Source organism: Stylophora pistillata, chromosome 1, assembly GCF_964205215.1.
Source record: "Stylophora pistillata chromosome 1, jaStyPist1.2, whole genome shotgun sequence".
NCBI lineage: Eukaryota > Metazoa > Cnidaria > Anthozoa > Scleractinia > Pocilloporidae > Stylophora > Stylophora pistillata.
Genome location: NC_142519.1, coordinates 2,552,282 through 2,574,616, shown reverse-complemented (window position 1 = coordinate 2,574,616; position 22,335 = coordinate 2,552,282). Strand labels below are relative to the sequence as shown.

Genomic DNA, 22,335 nt, shown 5'->3' with positions numbered 1-22,335 from the left:
TGAGGTAACCCGCAGGTTGAAACCCTCTCTAGCTCATCAGAGTTTGTACGCTATCTTTGACGATGTGACAAAACCGCTATCACACAGCGATACCTTGTCAAATGAGAGATTTATCGTAAAGTACTTCACCACACCCTTTGTTTGAATTAAACAACAAAAAAACCTCTTCAAATTATCTGAAGAGGTTACAAAGACAAACATGGGATTTTCTGACGGTTATCATAACGTCGATCACAGACAAGAAGGGGCGAGCAAAGAAGGGCCTGAAGGTCCTCCCAGGCCTAAAGGTGATAAGGGTGACACCGGTGCACGAGGACCAGCCGGAGCCACCGGCCCAGCCGGCCCTGCCGGAGTACAAGGGCCGCAAGGTCCAGCCGGCCCAGCCGGCCCTACCGGTGCACAAGGATCGCAAGGTCCAGCCGGCCCTACCGGTGCACAAGGACCTGCTGGAGCAAAGGGCAATACCGGTTCAAGAGGACCTGCTGGAGCAAAGAGCAATACCGGCTCAAGAGGGCCTGCCGGGGCCACAAGGACCTGCGGGACCACAAGGACCTGCCGGAGCGAAAGGAGACAAAGGTGATAAAGGCGATACCGGTGCTACCGGAGCTACCGGACCTGCCGGAGCGAAAGGAGACAAAGGCGACACCGGAGCCACCGGCCCGCGGGGACCACGAGGCCCCCGAGGCCCTGCCGGTTCTGGTGGTGGTTCAGGCGGTTCTAGCATCGATCTTTCGGATTTGAAGAAGGCGATAACTTTCACAAGCGCACACGGGGCGGACCGCCAGGTCACAGGACTAAGCGATCAACCGCTCAACGGTACAGCGGCTGTGAATGAGAATAAACTCAACACCGAATTGGCGAAAAAGGCCGATTCATCAACTGTGTTGAACGGCCTAAGCGGCAAAGCGGATACAGCATCTGTTTTGCTCTTGGATGGTACACAGAAGATGACAGCTAACCTCGATATGAATGGTAAAGATGTGATTAACACAAAGAGAGAAAATTACCTGAATATGACTACAGCTCAACAACCTACTTACGAAAACTCGAACACTCTCGTATCTCGATATGAAGCGGGATCGATTAAACGCCATCTGCAAGGCCTTCTCGATATTACATGTCTCAGCAATGCTACTCAAGTATACGTTGACAATACAAAGAAGAGAATACCGAGCTTTCGCAACCTTGACGACAAGCAAACCTTAGACGCACGTAAACGTAAAATCGTGAACCTACCAGACACCTTCTCAGATAACGATGAAGCTGTGTCAAAGAAATATGTTGATCACTGTTCTACAAATATTACAAATTTAGCCAACACAAAAGTCAACAAAGCTGGTGATACCATGACAGGTGATCTTGCGATGGGTTCAAACAAAGTTACATCTTCTCATTCAGCCACAGCCGACAATGAACTGGTGAACAGAAAGTTTGTCGAAGACCGTCTCTCACACAACTTAGCCCCGGCAGAGCTCAGTAACGACTTATCGTATATCATGGCTAGTAACGCATCTTGGTCTGATGAGGACGACCTGGTAGGCAAATCTATAACCGACGCCAAGAAATTATACCCCACAAACCCAAGGACAAAACCGTTTGATCTGAGTTTGGACACTTCTAAGGGTTACTACTCTTCTCGGTTCGGTGTGAATCTCTACAGCGCAGCGATTTCTGAATACACTATTGTGTGCGAGTTGATTTACGAATCTTCAAAAATCGACGCTAGCAGCATAACATTAACAGCAACCAGTAGTGTTGAAACTGTGAACGCTCAGAGAACAAACAGATTTCCAAATCACATCATCTCGTTGGTCCATGTCACAAAGCACAACAACGCTTCACCCAATTACCTAATGTGGGATATCGTAATGAAGAATAAGCAGGGACAGGCCTACGATAACACGCTACCGATTTGGATAATCGTGTACGGATCGCACGGTTATCACGCGACTCTGCCAAAAGAGGCTTGGACGGCGTGGTACAGCTTTGTGAATGGTGGAGTTCACATTAATTCCGCCCTTACACTCGAACAGGAACCAACTCTCCCTTCTTCAGCCGTAACCAAAAAGTATGTGGATGAGAAGCCCGTTTTACTCTTCGTAAAGAGTGTAGCGCATCAAAACAACAAAAATGTTAGATTAAGCTCAACGGCGAGCGACATTGTATGCTATCCACCTGCCTCCGGGGGAGGCTACAACACCAACTTCTTCTCTGTTCACAACAGCGGAAGAGAGCTACAAATCGTGAAGAAAGGAATATATAAAATCGTATACAGTGACCTTGTGTTGAATGGTCGCGTCTTCACTATAGAAAAGAGTGAAGATTCGGGTACCACTTGGGCAGAGCTTGATAGATCTTACGTGAAAGGCGGTTCGTTTACCCAGGTTAATGTGCATCGAATCCTTGAGATAACAGCTGATAACACGAGAATTCGAATGCAACTAACGGACTCCTATTTCTCAGGAAAAGCTTACGGTTCATTTGAAATTCGAAAGCTAGTCTAGAAGCTTAGACGGTTTTTTCCTCATTCGTTTCAAATGAGGAAGTGATGTAAAAATGGTTTAAGTTTTTTGTTTTGGTAGTAATAACATAAGTACCGCAGGCATGCAACTCACTAGTATCAAAAGTATAGAATCGAACATTATCTTTTGGGATAAAGTAGTCAACCAACATGGACACACAATCATTAGAATAAAAACAAAAGATGGAGGAGGTGAAAATACAGCGGGGCCACTCGTGATCGAAACACCCACTCTTTTTTCCTTCGGGGTACAAGAGTCGTATGATGCACGATCCTCGCAGTAGATAGCGCTATTTAAGCAATAGCGAAATTCAGACCTGAAAAAAAAAATCAGGCCTGTACGGGACTCGAACCACTGACCTCTGCGATACTAGTGCAGCGCTCTAACCAATTGAGCTAACAAGCCAACTGAGAGCAGGCCGTTAAGTTGATTCGTAATGAACCCGTGAAAGTGATAAATGAGGTAGAATAAATATATGAAAATCATATATTGAACTGCGGTATTTGATACGTATGATGCACGATCCTCGCAGTAGATAGCGCTATTTAAGCAATAGCGAAATTCAGACCTGAAAAAAATCAGGCCTGTACGGGACTCGAACCACTGACCTCTGCGATACTAGTGCAGCGCTCTAACCAATTGAGCTAACAAGCCAACTGAGAGCAGGCCGTTAAGTTGATTCGTAATGAACCCGTGAAAGTGATAAATGAGGTAGAATAAATATATGAAAATCATATATTGAACTGCGGTATTTGATACGTATGATGCACGATCCTCGCAGTAGATAGCGCTATTTAAGCAATAGCGAAATTCAGACCTGAAAAAAATCAGGCCTGTACGGGACTCGAACCACTGACCTCTGCGATACTAGTGCAGCGCTCTAACCAATTGAGCTAACAAGCCAACTGAGAGCAGGCCGTTAAGTTGATTCGTAATGAACCCGTGAAAGTGATAAATGAGGTAGAATAAATATATGAAAATCATATATTGAACTGCGGTATTTGATACGTATGATGCACGATCCTCGCAGTAGATAGCGCTATTTAAGCAATAGCGAAATTCAGACCTGAAAAAAAAAAAAAAAAAAAAAAATCAGGCCTGTACGGGACTCGAACCACTGACCTCTGCGATACTAGTGCAGCGCTCTAGTATCGCAGAGAGCGAAGCGCTGATAGATAGATGATAGAGCTGATAGAGCGCTGCACTAGTATCGCAGAGGTCAGTGGTTCGAGTCCCGTACAGGCCTGATTTTTTTCAGGTCTGAATTTCGCTATTGCTTAAATAGCGCTATCTACTGCGAGGATCGTGCATCATACGTATCAAATACCGCAGTTCAATATATGATTTTCATATATTTATTCTACCTCATTTATCACTTTCACGGGTTCATTACGAATCAACTTAACGGCCTGCTCTCAGTTGGCTTGTTAGCTCAATTGGTTAGAGCGCTGCACTAGTATCGCAGAGGTCAGTGGTTCGAGTCCCGTACAGGCCTGATTTTTTTCAGGTCTGAATTTCGCTATTGCTTAAATAGCGCTATCTACTGCGAGGATCGTGCATCATACGTATCAAATACCGCAGTTCAATATATGATTTTCATATATTTATTCTACCTCATTTATCACTTTCACGGGTTCATTACGAATCAACTTAACGGCCTGCTCTCAGTTGGCTTGTTAGCTCAATTGGTTAGAGCGCTGCACTAGTATCGCAGAGGTCAGTGGTTCGAGTCCCGTACAGGCCTGATTTTTTTCAGGTCTGAATTTCGCTATTGCTTAAATAGCGCTATCTACTGCGAGGATCGTGCATCATACGTATCAAATACCGCAGTTCAATATATGATTTTCATATATTTATTCTACCTCGGGTACAAGAGTGTTTGGATAAAGAATCTGGTGAACTCACCGGCTACACCATGCCCGTATGCCTTCGTAATAAAGTGAATAAACCAACCTCTAGACAGGGTGAGCTTATCGCTTTTTTTAATGATATCTTTCAACTATGCGATAATCATATAAGAAAATTATTCGAACCTAGGCCATGTCCTTATATTTATGATCTAATCCCTTCCGTTTATAGAAAGTCTAATGGTCTATTTCTTTATCCCAAGCTGTTCTTCTCGCAGAAGACCCAGAAGATAAACACACTATTTCACACACACTTTGGAAAAGCGGATCCCATCGATTACCTTGATGAATACTGTGAATGCAAGCTTGCGCTGATCATCCATTCGATTATCATCTGTGATAATATCGCTTCATTACAGATCAAAGTGAACGATGCGGCAGTGAAACCGCTATCACAGAGAGAAGCATTAGCCGTCTTCTCATCTGATGAAGAAGATGAAGAAGATGAACTCGAAGAAGAGGTCTAAGGCCTAAGTCCTTTTTTTCCTTTTTCGTTTCGAAAAAGGAAAGCACCTTTAGGCCTCAAGCTTCACCGAAGCGTTTTTCATATTGTTTTACTATGCTTGAGTGAAACATTGGGCACAAATCTGTTATCGTATCATCGATGAGCCTCACCTCATTGAGAAACGATACTTTGTCGAAACTTCTCCCTCTCAGGTATGATCTCAGCTCTGTTAATATTTTCTCGTATGTCGTATAGGCGAACATGGACATATCTATCTTTCGATCAAACTTCTTCACATCTGTGAAGGTCTTGAGAAGGAGACCACTACCAGATATTACACCTAGCATGATTGGATTCAAGGTCACTCCTCCAGCAATTCCCCCAGCAACTATGAGAAAACTACTCCCCAGGTTGCATAGAAGACTCTTTCGTTTGAAGCATTTGAAGACCTTCCTTGCATACCACCACTTCTTGTGGTAGTGTTTGTATAGAGCCTTGAGCTCTTTGATCTTCTCCTCCCCGAGAGTGTAGTCGATATGATTGAAATTGAATACGCTTGCGTTAGCCATTTTTTATGAGTTCCTCATAAAAAAAAATGTTAGTAAAAACGGGGTATTAGACCAGCCTACTCTTCATCTTCGAGTTCATATTCTTCATCTTCTTCGAGTTCATCCTCAGAAATGGTGACCAACGGCATCCTCTGCGGAAGCGGTCTCACAAACACATCATGCAACCTGAGCTGAACCGATACGGTTTCGTCGGTTAAATAGATACTATCGACCACTATGGACATCTTTACTTTGCAGTACTGATCTAGGTAATCGTGAGGATTCTCTTTTGATTTCTCTTTTGAGTGGAAAAGAGTGTGTATCTTCTGAGTCTTTTCAGAGTACATGAGCTTCGTGTAGAGTATCGGGGGTTTCCCTTCTTTTTCAACTAAAGGAAACTTCATCATTCCAGCAATTTCTGGCTCGTAAACTTCCTCAAGATGATCACGGCAGAGATGTTTTAGTGCTTTCAATGCTGCATAGAAGTCAAACTCTTTTTGTGTTGGTTCATCTTCGAACGCATCCCAGATAGATATAGGGAGCGAATATCCCGTGATATCACCCGCCTTATTCAGAGTCGCCTGCACGCCAAACGAGAAGCGAAGAGGGGATAATATCACCAACGGTCCCGGCGCATTTTCCCCACAGTCGTGCTTTGCCTGGATGTTTATGCGTTGGTGACCGTGTTTGTTGGTAGCAGCCTCCTCGAAAATAACATTATCTTTGCTAAGATTTTTGTAAGATGTGAGAGACATTTTTGATACTTGTGATTCTTGTGTGTTATACTACTACCAAAGAGAAAAAAAATCCAAAAAAAGTAAAAGCGAGGGTGGGACTTATTTGAAAATTAAGCGGGCGCCATCGCTTTTTACATCGTTGGCGCTTATTTTTGAAATATGTATCCCCATCGCTTTTTTACATCGTTGGCGCTTATTTTTGTGATAAGCGCCATCCTCGCTTTTCGACAATTATTCCCAAAAACCAACATACATTTTCAGCTACTAGTAATAGTAGCTAATTGTAAAAGCTGAAGCATGGTTAATATTCCTAAATTGGCTAAGGAGAGTAGTACTCGAAAAAGAAAAGTGCCCGGTGTCGACTATCTCGATGAGGAGTACAGGATGTTGGTCGCGGGTCCTTCTGGTTCAGGTAAAACAAACACTCTTTGCTATATGTTAAGGAGACCGCTGGTCGTATACGATGAAATATACATCTATACTCCAAACATTCATCAAGATTTGATTCAGGACCTTGCGAGGATCATGCATCGTCAATCACAAAAAATAGGTTATGAGATTTTAAATCTCATGGATCCTTCTCAAATCCCTGATACAACCGAGTACCCCAGCGAGGGACGAAAGGTGGTGATTTTTGATGACTTGATCACAGCCCCGAAGGAGACCCAGAATAAGATCCTCAAGCATTTCATTGATGGTCGACATCACCAAATCTCCCCGGTATACCTATCCCAGTCGTACCACAAGACACCTGTAGACATCCGGCTGAATTGTTCACATATGATTGTCTATACCCCACCAACTAATCGACATCGAAAACTGATCGCAGATGAAAATTGTTTCGTTGTTGACGAGTTTTCCAAATTAAAACCTTATGATTTCCTTTTCCTCGACAAAACGAAAAATTCATGTGTTCGAAATTTCGATGAGAAATTATAGAACTATAATATATATTGTTCGAGATGAAGAGTTATTGTGTCAAACAGCGAAAACAGACTCAGTCTGTACCGGGGAGTGAGAGGCAGGAGGTTGCGAAAAATGGTCGACTGATGATAAAATCTAAATGTGCCGAATGTGGCATAACGAAGGTGACTTTTACTGGAGGAAAAAAAAAGGCGGGGCGCTCTTTGAAGATGTAGGGAGAACCAGCACTTCATTGGGTGAGATGGCTTTGAAGGGGATTGCTAACATGGCTCAGCAAGGTCTTGCGAAAGCTGTTTCATCTGATTTTACAAAAAGGAGGTTGAAGCAGACCGCAAACAAGTATCTTGATGAAGCGCTCGATTCTTTTGCTAACGATATGAGTAGGGAGATCAGCGGAAGCGGAAGTGCGTATAATGCTTATGATATAAATCAAATGTTGCCAATGTCGATGTATGCACCTGACGGGGTGAATGATCCGACCCACCCTCTTTACGAAGGAGGATCCTTCGATATTCATAAAGCTATCGGTAAACTACCGAAACCAAAATCGGGTTGGACTCTCCCTGGGCATAAATACACGGGGCCCTACAACGATCTAGATAAGCAGTTGAGGTTTGATCCAAAGACCGGTAAGATTATTGAGATTTATGACCCGCCAACAGGTTCAAGTGACGCTGTCGCAATGCAACACGACGTTGATTACAGCGTTTGTGCGAACAAGCCAAACCCGAAAGAGTGTAAGAATGCAGCTGATCGTAAAATGGTAAAAGAGCTCGATGCGATCCCATACTCTCAAAGACAGTGGGGTCACTGGGCGGCGAGAAACATCATCAACACCAAACAGAAGCTCGGTTTGGGTTTGGGAGGTAAAAAAAAGTCGAAGTGAAAGCTGACCCCCAGGGGTGGCAAGAAGAATTAGCTGATGAGTTGCATAAACCCATCAGGCAAAACTTTACAAAGCGACGCGTTATTGTGAACGGTATCGATGACACCTGGTGCTCTGACTTGGTGGAGATGCAAAAGTTTTCAAAATGGAACAAGGGTTATCGGTATCTGCTGATGGTGTTGGATATTTTCAGTAAGTATGGCTGGATTGTACCGTTGAAAAATAAAAAGGGTGAGAGTGTAGCGGAGGGATTCGGAAAGATTTTTGCTGAAGGGAGAAAACCAAAGAAAATGTGGGTTGACAAAGGTAGGGAGTACTACAATTCTTTTGTCAAAGATCTAATGAAAGCTGAAGGTGTTGAGCTGTACTCAACAGAGAACGAAGAGAAATCTTCTGTGTGTGAGAGATGGAATCGTACGATCAAAACGAAGATGTGGAAGCAATTCACAATTCAAAACAATACGGTATATCTCGACATTCTGCCCAAGATTCTCGAGAAGTACAACAATACAAAACATAGATCGATCGGTATGACACCTGTAGAGGCATCCAAAAAGAAGAATGAGAACGCCGTCTATTTGAAACTGTACGGTGAAGAGATGAGCGAAACACGAGAGAAACCAAAGTTTGCGGTTGGTGATCAGGTACGAATTTCCAAATACAAGAGAAGAGTTTTTGATAAGGGGTACACACCGAATTGGACTGAGGAGATCTTTGTCATTGATGCGATACAGTATTCCAACCCGATCATTTACAAACTGAAGGATCTTCTCGGAGAGGACATGAAGGGCTCTTTTTATGAAAAAGAGCTCATAAAAGCTAAGCAAGATGTCTTCCGTATTGATAAGGTTATTCGAAAAAGTAAAGGCAAAGCTCTTGTTAAGTGGGTGGGTTATCCCGAAAAATTCAACTCGTGGGTTGATGAAAGCGAACTTCAGAAAATTTGAAAAAGCAATTAAAGAGATGTTTAATATAAGATAACAAGATGGATGAGCTTGACACTCCTACAAAGCGCGAGTTAATGCAAAAGGCGAAAGAAATGAGATTGAAAGGATGGTATTCACTTAACAAAGAAGGGTTAATCGCTAACATCAGAAATCCGCCCGAAGCTTCTCTCGAGACTCTCTCGAAAAACGAACTCCTCGTAAAGGCAAAACAAATGCGTATACCAGGTCTTTACGAAAAGACTAAGAAGGAGTTGGTTGAACTGATCAAAAACCCTCCTCCCCGCGAAAGACATCCACCTACCTGGTGTAAGGAAAAGGGTGATGTTAACACCTGTAGAATCGCCAGATTCCGATGAACCTGTAGAAGAGCTTGTTTTCCCCTCAATCTATGCCGCTTCAAAACACTTCAACATAAACTCTGGAAGGTTTGGAAGGAAGCAAATCGCGAAAACTGAAGAGACAAAAAACAATATAGTTATCGATGGAATACGTTACAACCTCAGATTTGAGGGTTACATGAAAAAGTCAAAAGATTGACGGTATTCCATCAAAAAATTGATTTTCCTCACTGGAATTGAGTCAGGAAAAACACATTAAAGATAAGGTTTACAGAGAATATTATACAGACAAACATGGAGAAAAACACAGTTGTGCAGCTTCGCCAAATTTGTAAAAGAGAGGGGCTACACGGCTATTCAAAACTTCAAAAAGCTGAGCTTATCAAGCTCATTCAGTCAGCCGCTACTGTGGTTTCCAAACCGCAGAGGCATCGAAAAATCGAGTTCGTCTGGAATCACACAGGCGGCTCCCTACTAGACGCGCCAATACCAGCGCATGAAATACCAAAAGGAGATATATTAAAACCAACACCAGCACCACCACCAAAAACGATTGAAAAGATTGAGAAGGCTGTCGAATTTGCTAAAAACAAGGTAGAGGATTGGGGGGAGTGGTTAAGGGATCAAGTCGACCGACCTAACGCGTCGAGAAATGTTGATAACGCTTTGAAATCTTTCAAAGACCATATCAACGAATTATACAAGAATAGTCAGTACCGTTTCAAACTTGTTGAAGCCATGTCTTCTTTGAGAGGTTTCGCAAAAATGTACACGATTGATGGAGTTGGCGGGTTTTCACCATTAGATTTTCTGAAAGCTGTGAAACCAACCGTTGTCGAATTTCTGTTGACACAGAAGAATTTGAAGGTGAAGTTCGTACTGAGATGTAACATGGTGAAGACAAATATCGCGACTGGTGAGACTGTGCAACAGGATGCGATATTTAACTCTTCGCAAAAGATTATTTTTCAAGACACAGACCGAGAGGAGATTTATCAAGAGTGTGTTGAGAAGATGATGGAGAGTTTGGCTACGTTTACGAGAAATGGGAGCGGTTGGACTGTAGATTCTGTTGATGGATTAGATTTACACACGGTAAAATATACTCCTCTGAAAGGCTCATCATATATTCCGCTACCACAACATCTCGCGAACAAAAAGGCCATAATCAACATGAAAAACAAAGACGATAAATGTTTCAAATGGCGTATCGCGAGAGCGTTGAATCCTGTGGAGAAGGATCAAGAGCGTGTCTCAAAGATATTGATAAAGCAAGCGCTTCGTCTTAATTTTGATGGGATTGACTTTCCGATGGAGCTGAAGAGCATAGGTCGCTTTGAGCGCTTAAATCCAGGTCTTGGTGTTAACGTTTACACATGGTCAAGTGAGAATCGTGGGATCAATCCCTTGAGGGTGAGTGAAGTAGACCCTTCGGGTATCAAGACTCATATTGACCTTCTTTTCATCACTGAAGGTGAGAAAACCCACTACTGCCTTATTAAGGATTTGAGTCGACTCATATCCAGCGAAGTCTCAAAGAAGAAGGCGAAGAAATACTTTTGTAGGAGATGTCTCAATTTCTTCGGATCTCAGAAGCTGCTTGAGACTCATGAGGAACTGTGCCGGGATCACGACGCAGTAAGAGAGAAGATGCCGAAGGAGGATAGTTTCCTCTATTTTAAGAATCATCACAAGAAGATGGATTTGCCGTTCGTGATCTACGCTGATTTTGAATCGATCATCAAACCTATTCAAACATGTCAACCCAATCCTGATGAGTGCTACACCGAGAAAAAGCAGCAACACATCCCTGTGTCTTTCGTCTACTATGTCAAGTGTAATTTTGACGATAAGTATTCAAAGATGATGACCTATGTGGCGAAATCTGAGGATGAAGATGTGGCGCAAAAATTCGTTGAAATGCTTGAAGATGAGGTTAAGGACATATACAAAAACCACCCACCAAAAGAGATGATCTTCACAGGTGAAGAAGAATTTTATGCGATGCAACAAAGAAATAAGGCTCGTGCCATCTCCAACCCCGACTACAAGAAGTTCGATGACAAAGAATGTCGTTCGAAATGTATTGAAAACGCAAGAAAGACTAAAGGTGAAAAAGCTGCGCAGTTGCTCATTGACATGTTTGAAGCGGCAGACAAAGCTAAGATCAAACTTCCAGAAGGTTCAGATGCTGAAAAGTTTGTAAATGCGACGTGTTGTTGGTTGTGTGGGGGGAAATTCGAAAGCGAAGATGATAAAGTGCGCGATCATGATCACTACACTGGGAAATTTCGCGGAGCAGCGCATAACATCTGTAATCTTAGATTCAGCCGCCCAAAATTCGTCCCTGTCGTCTTCCACAACTTGGCAAACTACGATGCGCATCTGTTTGTTAGAAATCTCGGCGTTTCAGAAGGTGAGATTAATTGCATTCCCAACACAGATGAGAAATATATCAGCTTTTCGAAAGATATTGTGGTGGATGAATATATCAATTATGAGAAAAAAAGAAAATGTCGTTGTGAGGAGAGAATTGCGGTTCATTGATAGCTTCAAATTCATGGCCTCCTCTCTTGATAAACTCGTGAACAATCTCGTCAAGAAGGGTGACTCTTTAGTAAATACTGAAAGATATTTCCATGGAGAAAAGCTTGAACTGTTGAAGAAAAAGGGCGTCTATCCCTACGAGTGGATGAGCTCTATCGATAAGCTTGATGAGACTGAGCTTCCACCGAAAGAAGCTTTCTTCTCCGTGTTAAGTGGTAGCGGTATCTCGGATGAAGACTATACCCATGCTCAGAATGTATGGAAAACCTTTCGAATGAAGACGATGCGTGACTATCACAAACTTTACAATCGAAGCGATGTTCTTTTGTTAGCCGATGTGTTTGAAAACTTTCGAAAGCTCTGCAAGGAGAACTATGATCTCGACCCCTGTTGGTATTTCACAGCGCCTGGGTTGGCTTGGGACGCTTGTCTCAAGAAGACTGGGGTGAAGCTTGAATTACTGAGTGACCCAGATATGTTGCATATGTTTGAGAAAGGCATTCGCGGGGGGTTAGTATGATCACAAAAAGACATGCAATAAGTAACAACAAGTACATGGGTGAGAAGTTTGATCCCACCCAACCTTCAAAGTTCATCGTATACGTAGATGAAAACAACCTTTACGCTGCCGCGATGCGTCGGCCGCTGCCTACAGGCGGCTTCAATTGGCCGGATAAGAAAGAGTACAAAGAATGGGAAGGTTATCCTTGCATTCTCGAGGTTGATTTGCCTCCCATCGTTGAAGAGCGGCACGATTACTTCAACGACTATCCTCTTGCTCCTGAGAACTTGATGATTGGCAAAGTTCCAAAGCTGGTCTGTACGTTAAACGAGAAGAAGAAGTACATAGTTCACCACGAGACGCTCAAGCTCTACAAATCTCTTGGAATTCAGATTGGGAAGATTCATCGTATCATCCGGTTCGATGAGAGTCCATGGATGAGGAGCTATATCGACATGAATACAGATCTGCGAACTTTGGCTGACAACGACTTCGAGAAGGACCTGTACAAGCTAATGAACAACGCGTGCTACGGTAAGACGTGCGAAAATATTAGGAAACGAGTTGACGTTAGACTTGTAAACTCAGACGATAAGGCGAAGAAGCTAGCGAATAAGGTTAACTTCAAACATTGCACGATCTTCTCCGAGAATCTCTGTGCGATTGAGATGAAGAAAACGCAAGTTCTCTTCAATAAACCGGTGTATCTCGGAATGAGTATTCTAGATCTCAGCAAAACACTCATGTATGACTTTCACTACAATTACATCAAACCTAAGTATGGAGATGATAGAGCAAAGCTTCTTTTCACCGACACAGATTCTCTTTGTTATGAGATTCAAACCGATGACTTCTACAAAGATATTTCTTCTGACGTACATCAACATTTTGACAGGAGTAACATTCCGAAAGATCATCCTTCCGGGATACCAACCGGTGTGAACAAGAAAGTGGTGGGGATGATGAAAGACGAAAGTGGGGGTAGAATTATCGAAGAATTCGTCGGTCTTCGTGCGAAGCTTTACAGCTACAAGATGCTTGAGGGAAAGGAAGAGAAGAAGTGCAAGGGGGTGAAGACAGGTGTTGTTAAACGTACGATCAACTTCGACGACTATAAGAGATGCCTGTTTGGTGGTGGACCACAGCTTCGGAAGATGAACAACCTCAGAAGCCGAAAGCATGTGATGTATATGGAAGAGATTAACAAGATAGCTCTCTCAGCAGACGATGACAAACGAATAATTCTTCCAGACAGAGTGAACACATATGCAATAGGGCATTACCGGTCTGAATAAATTATCGTGAACGTACGGTAATTTTAATGATGGGGTCAAAACCAAAACCAAAACCAAACCACAAACCACACATTGAAATTAACGTAAAAACTACATTAATTTACTGAGAGTGAATGAGGACCAAATATTAAGTACACATTAGATATGTTAACGTGAAGCATCGCTAAATTAACGTGAAATAACCTTAGCGAGTAAATTGACGAGATTTATCGCATAGAATTGAGCCAAGAAATCATCCTTTAACGAGAGATAAATTTAAACCCATCGAATAAATTAACGCAAATTCACGCATAGAATTGACGCATAATCAATCCTTTAACGAGAATATATCTTAGCGTGAAGCTACGCTAAATTAATGACAAAAAACCCGTGAGTGCTAAATTAACGAGAATTCATGATAATTTTATCGAAAATGCGCCAGAACCCGCCCTATGCCTACTACTGAGATGTCATTTTGTCGCCAGCATTCTCTTGCTGAAAATTTAAAAATGTATATTTTAAATGGAACTCGATCGTGGTAAGCTAACTCCTTATTTCCGGGAAAAAAAAATATCAGTTCTAGCTTACGACGAACAATTTGACATTTTCCTTCAATCCGGAAAAAAATTACGATTTATATTCCCACTATTTTATTATTACTTCGGTCCCCAAACGGAGGCAAGCATATGATGGAGAAAAAAACACTGCAGAGACAAACTTTTTTCGGTCTTTAAGAAAACAAACATATGACAATGTGACATTAAACACTGTCGCCATAATATACCGTTTCAGGGCCGCAACTTTGAAAGGGAGGAAAACTTTCTTTTAATCATAACGTTTTTTATCAGCTTCAGAGAAACGAAGCAGGAAGCGACCTCACTTTTAAATGTCGCGAAAGATTCAGATTCCTTGAGATGAAAGGAAATATGCTTTTGGACCTACAAATGATAAACTTCAAGAAGTTTCAATTAGTCAATTCATCATCTTGTAATTTCTCGACATTTCTGTCAACGGTGGGCTAACGTACATTGTATCCTTCCATAAGCCAATTCACTTTATAATTTTGTGATGATATTTCAACCTGAATCAACCAGGCGGGCAAAAAGTTCCAGACAAACCAAGCAATACCGTATTCTAATACGGGAGGTAATTTTCCTCATGGATAAATAATTTTATGGTAATATTTGTGTACGATGCGTGATACACTGTATCACCTTCAAGATTAGCTGAATTGAATTGACGTGAACTTCGTCATGATCAATTTTCGCTTTAGTTTTTGTCGTTACTGTTGACGAAGAAGAAAAACTTTAAACTAATTTTTTCGATTTCATTTTCCTAACTACCGCGGTGTATAAATCTACATAAAATACATTAGTGATAATCCTAACTTGGTACTTATTTTCAATAAAAAAAAAAATATCGTCTGCAGGATCTACAACGAGATAAAAATTTATCAACTTGTCATGATGATGGGTAACTTCTGGCTTCCAGAAGCGTCTATGTGTTTTGTTTTATTAACTATTTCCTGCGCTTTGTGGAATCTTCCTTTCGTCAGAGGTGGACAGTGCAATCCCAATTTTAAAAGTAAGTTGTCTTAACTACTTTTAAACATCCTGGTTTAAGACCACGTATATTAGTGTATATCGGTGTATATTTTTCTTTAATTTAGTTCATTCATTTATTTAGTTATAGATCTACTTATGTATTTATCTATCTAAGTGTATTTAATAGTTATTCCACGAGCCCGCGTTGGATAAGAGATGATAGATAGCCAACATACATACATACATACATACATACATACATACATACATACATATATACATACATACATACATGCACACATACATACATAGATACATAGATACATACATACATACATACATACATACATATCTGTTGAGTTAGGAATATACAAAGACTATGCTTTCATCCCTACTAAATCATCAGGGGATTTTAGTGACAAGAATATTAGGAACCATCGTTTATATAGCATAAAAATTGCACAATAGGGGTAGCAGTAAATTTAAATGCTTTGTTAAGTTGTTACACATTAGCGCTTTGTTTCTGTGGTGGCATAAGGACACAACTTCGTTACGTTAGTTGACTGACGACAATTTCAGGTCGGCAGATGATAAGTAATATTTCTTTGAGGCAGAGGTTGCATCTTTTACTTGCTCCTTTGTAGGGTGATCTTGATGAAAGGATGCGCTATGAAATAAAGTGAATATATGTTATTCACCAACCGGGAGACCCGTACTGAGAAAAACTGCGCCTGAGGTCTTGGATACCGCCCGAGGCAGTAGGCCGAGGGTGGTACTTAAGACAGAGGGCACAGTTTTTCCCAATGCGACCAAATGTTTTCGGAAAAACGAAAGTGATTTAAGAGCAGGAGAGAAGAGAGAAGAAATGTAATTTATCGCCGAAAGGTCGTTACCAAAGTCTTCGCTCAAAATTTCTGCCCAGCTGGCAAAATGAGATATATTTGTGAAAAATTGCAATGAATCTTGAGATGTTCTGCAAAGCGACTCAACGTGAAACGGACACCAGTTCAGATCTCAGGATTTATAGAATATCACCCGCTTACGAGTTGAGCTAAAAACAATCAATATTATTTTCTTTAAGGTTCCAGATATGTTTACTGAGTTCGGTAGAGTTTCTGGGTTTTGTGTGTAGGAATGTTTCAGTGTGGTTTCTGTATCCTGTCCTGGTGTGGTTTTTTGTGAGTCCAATGCATTTTCAGTAGTGCTGCTATCCTTACGTATGACTATGGCTCGGTAGATAACGATGATTGGAGGCAGTTTTCGTTTAGTGGGCATGTATTCTTTTGTCGGCAGTTACAAGTTTTGTTGTCTTTTATGTTGGTGTCATCTGTGGTGTCATCGATGTGTTTGGATGAATTTAGATGCGTTTACGTATGATGCACGATCCTCGCAGTAGAGAGCGCTATTTATGCAATAGCGGAAATCAGACCTGAAAAAAATCAGGTCTGTACGGGATTCGAACCACTGACCACCGCATAAATAGCGCTCTCTACTGCGAGGATCGTGCATCATACGTATCTAATACCGCAGTTCAAAATATATAAACTTTATATATTCATTGTATCTTAGATGCGTTTGTTGTGATTGTCGATGATCTGTTTAATGTCATTCGTGAAACTTTTTAAAACATAATAATTTGAATATATCAACAAAGTTGAAATGGTAAATTGGCCACCGTTACCATTATAAAAGCTGACGTTTCGAGCGTTAGCCCTTCGTCGGAGCGAATAGGGGAATTGCGGGTTGTGTGTGCTTTTGAAGGACGAAAAAGGAGCTACGTGATTGATGGGAACATGGCAACGAGAAAAACACTATTCTAAGCAACACATGGCAATCTGCGGTCTTTCCTAACACTTAGCTAGCTCGGAAAGCCGGAAAACTCTTGAACAAAAGCTCATCTTTCAAACCGGCAGTCTAAGTCCCACCGGTATCAACAAACGCTTTTCATTCCACTAATTTATTCGTGTTTTTCTCGTTGCCATTTTCCCACCAATCACATAGCTCCTTTTTCTACCTTTAAAAGCACATACAACCCACAATTCCCCTATTCGCTCCGACGAAGGGCTAACGCTCGAAACGTCAGCTTTTATAATCGTAACGGTGGCCAATTTACCATTTCAACTTTGTTGATATATTCAAATTATTTCGTTACCCCCACCGACGCAGGCCCAAACAGTTTTTTTAGAAACTATCGGCCTTTATTCATTTTAAAAACAAATATTTATTTAGATGGGCATAACCATTTTATTTTTATCTGCTCGGCTCTCTCTCCCAGTAAGACCCGTTGTCAAGATCTCTTCAAGTTCAGGAAACGAAACTTTTCCCATTGGTGCCGATATAACGCTGACTTGTAAAGCGGAACCAAGAACGTTAGATAAACAATATGTGGACAGATGGGTTAGTTATATCGAGTGGTACGATCTACAGGGAAGAAGCATTGGACCTAGGTGTCAGTGGCTTCAAACTCACCTTGAAGAAAACTACACCTGTTCATTGGTGCTTAAAAATCTGACGGCTGACAAATTTGGAAGTTACATTTGTCAAGCCGGCAATGGATTCCCCTCGCATTGCACAAGAGAATCATTTAAAATTACGATCCTAGGTAAGAAACTTATCATACCTCTTATTTACGTTATGTAAATATAGATACTGTGCATTGAGTTTTGATACCATGCAGACCGAATAATTAGCATCTTAAAAACTTCCCAAATGCTTAGATAGGCAATTCCAAAATACAGTAGATAACACTCATCGCTAAGGGAAAGTTCGAAAAGTTCTCTTATTCAACGGTTGGCACGAAATACAAGATTCACAGGACGAAATTCTGCACTTAGAAAACGAATAACGAATCAGTTATATGCTTTTGTAATGCGTGGGTCTATTACTGCAAAACTAAACTTTGAATATAAATCAGGAACATTGGTTACCGTTATGCATATCTAACTACTTCACATAAACAATTTGCTCTCATCGGCCCAAACGAATTCGAAGCGAGTCTGTAAGAAAAATTGATGATAACTGATACGTTCTCTAAAGTTTTCTCATGAGAAAAAAATTAACCAGTAGTAATGAATGGAAAAAATGCAGGCACATCTACCCCGGTAAGGGACAATATCCCTCAAAATGGTTCCCTCCGAATACGGGAATATAACCATAAGGGGGTAGCATACAAGGTTTTGTAACGATTGATCTCTGCGTTGCAAAAGAAATGTAATAACTGTAATATTTTCTTTTCGTTCGATTTCGATCAGCTCCACACCAAATTATCTCTAATAACAACAAAGAATTTTTAATCTAATGATGTTATTTTGATCTTTTCCCCTCAGGGGCTGCGCCAAAGTTAATGAGAGTTCCACGGGACCAAAGTGCTGATATAGGGGCCAATGTAACTTTCAACTGCACTGCCACCGGTCTTCCTAATCCAAGCATCTCGTGGATCAAGGACAATGATTCATTTGCCTTACAGTCCAACCCAAGGGTAAAGCTCATTAACTACCCTCTGGACGAAGAAAGCATACAAAGCCAGCTGTTTATTACAGGAGTGAAAAAGGAAGATTTTGGTGAATATCAATGTGAGGCAAAAAACATCCTTGGAAAAAAATTGTCCTTGCCAGCCTTCTTTAGCCCGAAAGGTGAGACATGCAGCTGCCTCCTTCACACAAGTAGGCCTCATATACTCAGTATAGCTCATTAATGTACCAAGACAAAATAATTCACAGTCTCTTTTAATTGTATATTCTTGTCAGAATTTATAGCTATCATTTTAGTTTCGCCCGGTTCATGCACGTTTTCAGACTTCCTTTCATTAAGATTCCCTTACGTTAAGTATTCTTCCAGTCAGTTCTTTCGAATTTTACACAAGCTGGCCCTGACATCCCAAAGGAAGACCGAAAATGAAACAGCCCACGGCGACACGTGCATAAAGGCTTCAATGTTCATTTTCAGATGCTCAAATGCCTGAGATTGTTGAAGGTCCAAAGAATCAAAGTGTCTCGATCAGTTCCAATGCTATTTTCAACTGCACTGCAAAGGGTTTTCCGAGGCCAGCCATCCACTGGGTAAAGGACAACACTTCACACGTCTCACAATCTAACCCCAGAGCAAGAGTCATTCAAGATAACCGAACGATTCGCAGCCAGCTATTAATTAAAGGGGTAGAGATGGAAGATTATGGAAAATACCAGTGCATTGCAAAAAATAGCATCGGAAGAGACCAATCAGGAGTGGCTGTATTGAAGATAGGTTAGATGTTATTTATGAATGATTCTCGAAATTTTTTTTCTTTTTTTTATAACTCATCCACAGCAAAATTTTTCGCGCTTTCACTTAACTATAAAAGTTTTCAATCCTTCTGTTAATGGTTAGAATAATTATCTTTGCTCCGCCAGATTCCAAAAATGAAGAAGACTCAGCATTTCCTATTGTAAAAATCGCTGTATTCTGTGCTTTGGCAGCTGCACTTATCTGTTTACTCATCGTGCTTGTGAGGAATCAACTCAGAAATCGCGGTGAAGAGGTATAGGATAAGCGACTTCGTAAATACTGGCGTACATATGAACACTGTGGGGATTAGGGTCAACGTTTTCACTCCTTTCAGGATATCGATTAACTGTCGTTGTCACATCTTCACAAACGGCGTTTGATCTCTTCAGTCCATCTTGAATGGGAAAGAGGGTTTTCTAACAATTTGCGAGGCATTTTGACACTCGTGGCACCTCGTCTTACAATTACAAAGACTGACAAGGTGCGAACACCTTGCCCACTATGAAAGCTAGTACCCGCTTAGTCTATTCCAGTGACTTATTGGACTCCAGTAAAAGCGAGGTTATGTGAGGAAGATTTCCGTCAGTTTTAAATGTGTTATTAATTTCTATAAAAATAACAACTTTATGGTTTTATCGTTTTTGTAAGCTATACGTGATGTAGAGGCGAAGGAAAACTTCCATTTCTGTCTGTACTTTTACTCTTCCAAATTCTTCTTTCGTCCTCCTTGAATCAGTAAATACCCGCAGCAGCAGTATGCTAATATTTGAGTTTATTGTTGAGCTTATATGGCCCACTTTCATTGGGCTTATGAAGCAATGCAATCATATTTCCTTGCTTAGATACTTTAAAATCGTCAAATTTGAGGATTATCGTGGTAAAACAAAATGTTGGGTGTGATCTTAGCCTAAATTTATGCTTCAGTCTCGAACAAATGTTAATTATTCTAAATAGAAATAACAAAAATGACTCAGAGTAAAAGAGAAATTCAGTTCAACCCGCTCAAATGCAGTTACATGAAGGAACCACGAACAAATTACATATGATGATGATAAAACTAAACACGCTTCTTGAATATATATCAAAAGTGTATTTTCTCTGCAATGAAATACAGGGACGAAAAAGTGCGACCAAGGTGCTTTTGGAAAAAGACAAATACTTGATAAACGGAATAAAGAGACTTGAATCACCTAATCCCAAATTAATCACAAAATCTGAGCATAGGCCACTGGTGTGTACATTTGAAGATGGATCAGGGGAAACAGAGCCTCCAGACGGAAGTGGTGGGAAGCACCATTCGATACAAGATATAGAAGAGAGAGTTCAGGAGAGATTAGATTGGGGTGAGGATACTACAGGTGGCGACAATGTCATTGTTGATGAAGGCGTTGACCAAGGGAGCGACGAACAAGGGGATCGGAAAGAGATCTTTCAAGAAACCGCGGAAGAACGTGACAACATGGAAAATCTCGAAGTGTTGGACGAAATACTCGGTGAAGGTGAATTTGGGATCGTTTACAAAGGTCGATATGGTAGAAAAGATGGAAATGTCATTGATGTGGCGGTGAAAAAGCTAAAAGGTACACAAAATAGATCAGAGAGATGCTTCCCTTAATGAAAATGTCAACTCGTTAATTCGTAAATACATTGGTTTATCTCTATATAACTTCTCTATGAGCTATCTTACTGGCCAATCCATGCGTTTGTAGCCTAACACGTTATAACCAGCTGCCAATGACTTCTAATTTAGAGGTTTAATTTTTCCTTCATTTTCTTTCGGTGGAAAACGTCCAGAAATTCTACTATTGTCTCTTCTGAGCAATTTTTACAGCCTTAAAACACGCTCCATTTTGCATATCATTATTTTGTTACCACAGCCACATGCAAAGAGCGAACTAAATAAAATGATGCTATTTAAGAGATCCTCTGTATGTCCTTTATGTAATTATAGACCCTAATGCCAGCGCCAAAAAAGCCCTGCTTAATGAGATAAGGACCTTAAAGCATGCTGGGAAACATCCAAATATTGTCACTTTAGTTGGCACACGGATTGAGAGAGGTAAGACAGTGTTCGACAACACAACTTGATTAGTGGTAGGCATGTAGAGTTTGAAATCGTACGGTCCATCGGGGAAGGCTTCAGTCGTTTGTAAGGTCAGTTAGAACAGTATTGATCTTCTAATGAAAGCAACTACTTCCCCAAACACTCATCAAAAATCTCGTTTCCAAGCAAAATGCTTAAAAATCATTTAGAATATTTGGTTCTTGGCCCTTTGGATCCAACTTGCCAATTCAACACCAACCAAGCTTGTCTGTACCAACTCATAATTGTTTGCTGTACTCTTCCTAGGAAGTATTCTCGTTGTCACTGAATTGATTCGTGGTGACAGCCTGGAAAATCTTTTGAAGGCCAAGAATACGCCTAAGGAATGGAACCAATATCATAACGTCTGCTGTAAGTTGAATGACCGGCAGCTGGTTACAATTGCATTTCAGATCGCCGCAGGAATGCAACATTTAGAGGAAAGAAAGGTAAGACCAACTGCTTGTGTTTAGAGACGTCAAAAAAAAAATCTATATTTTACAATTATTCGCCGAAGGTAAGGTGAATATCGTCGAATAATCCCCGAGACGAAGTCAAGGGGATTATTCGACAATATTCACCGAGACTGAGGTGAATAATTGTTTTAGTATAATTTCAGAGCTGAACAACAGAGAAATTTCTAAAATCATAACATTTTAGTAACATTTATTAACATTTTAGTTTAACACTTTATATAAACCTCGCGGAGCGGTTTATATAACGTGTTATAAGGAACCGCTCGACCAATCAGATTCCTGGAAACTCTTTGTTCAGCTCTGAAATTATACTAAATATATATTATATATATACATATATATATATATATATATATATATATATATATATATGAAAAAATAAACACGGGCAG

At 40.9% G+C, this 22,335-nt stretch overlaps 3 protein-coding genes across 4 annotated transcripts in view; all 3 read left to right on the top strand.

Moving 5' to 3' along the window:
* Positions 1-22,335, top strand: part of LOC111340803 (fibroblast growth factor receptor 4) — a 47,328-nt gene that overhangs the window by 6,186 nt on the left and 18,807 nt on the right. The window contains exons 2-9 of one of the 2 annotated variants that reach the window (XM_022947711.2): positions 15,007-15,161; positions 17,397-17,723; positions 18,448-18,753; positions 19,067-19,363; positions 19,510-19,637; positions 20,499-20,964; positions 21,336-21,443; positions 21,735-21,916. In XM_022947711.2, coding sequence (XP_022803446.2) covers positions 15,041-15,161; positions 17,397-17,723; positions 18,448-18,753; positions 19,067-19,363; positions 19,510-19,637; positions 20,499-20,964; positions 21,336-21,443; positions 21,735-21,916 — 1,935 coding nt within the window. In that variant the 5' untranslated portion in view covers positions 15,007-15,040. The remainder of the gene's footprint in view (positions 1-15,006; positions 15,162-17,396; positions 17,724-18,447; positions 18,754-19,066; positions 19,364-19,509; positions 19,638-20,498; positions 20,965-21,335; positions 21,444-21,734; positions 21,917-22,335) is intronic. The other variant, XM_088730915.1, reaches the window with a different exon arrangement.
* Positions 8,098-8,916, top strand: LOC111336042 (putative transposon-derived protein F54H12.3). Its single transcript, XM_022942058.2, has one exon. The coding sequence runs from the start codon at positions 8,098-8,100 to the stop codon at positions 8,914-8,916; it is 819 nt and encodes a 272-aa protein (XP_022797793.2).
* LOC148740803 (uncharacterized) lies at positions 12,497-14,965 on the top strand. The gene has a single exon (XM_088731061.1). The coding sequence runs from the start codon at positions 12,594-12,596 to the stop codon at positions 13,596-13,598; it is 1,005 nt and encodes a 334-aa protein (XP_088587187.1). The 5' UTR covers positions 12,497-12,593; the 3' UTR covers positions 13,599-14,965.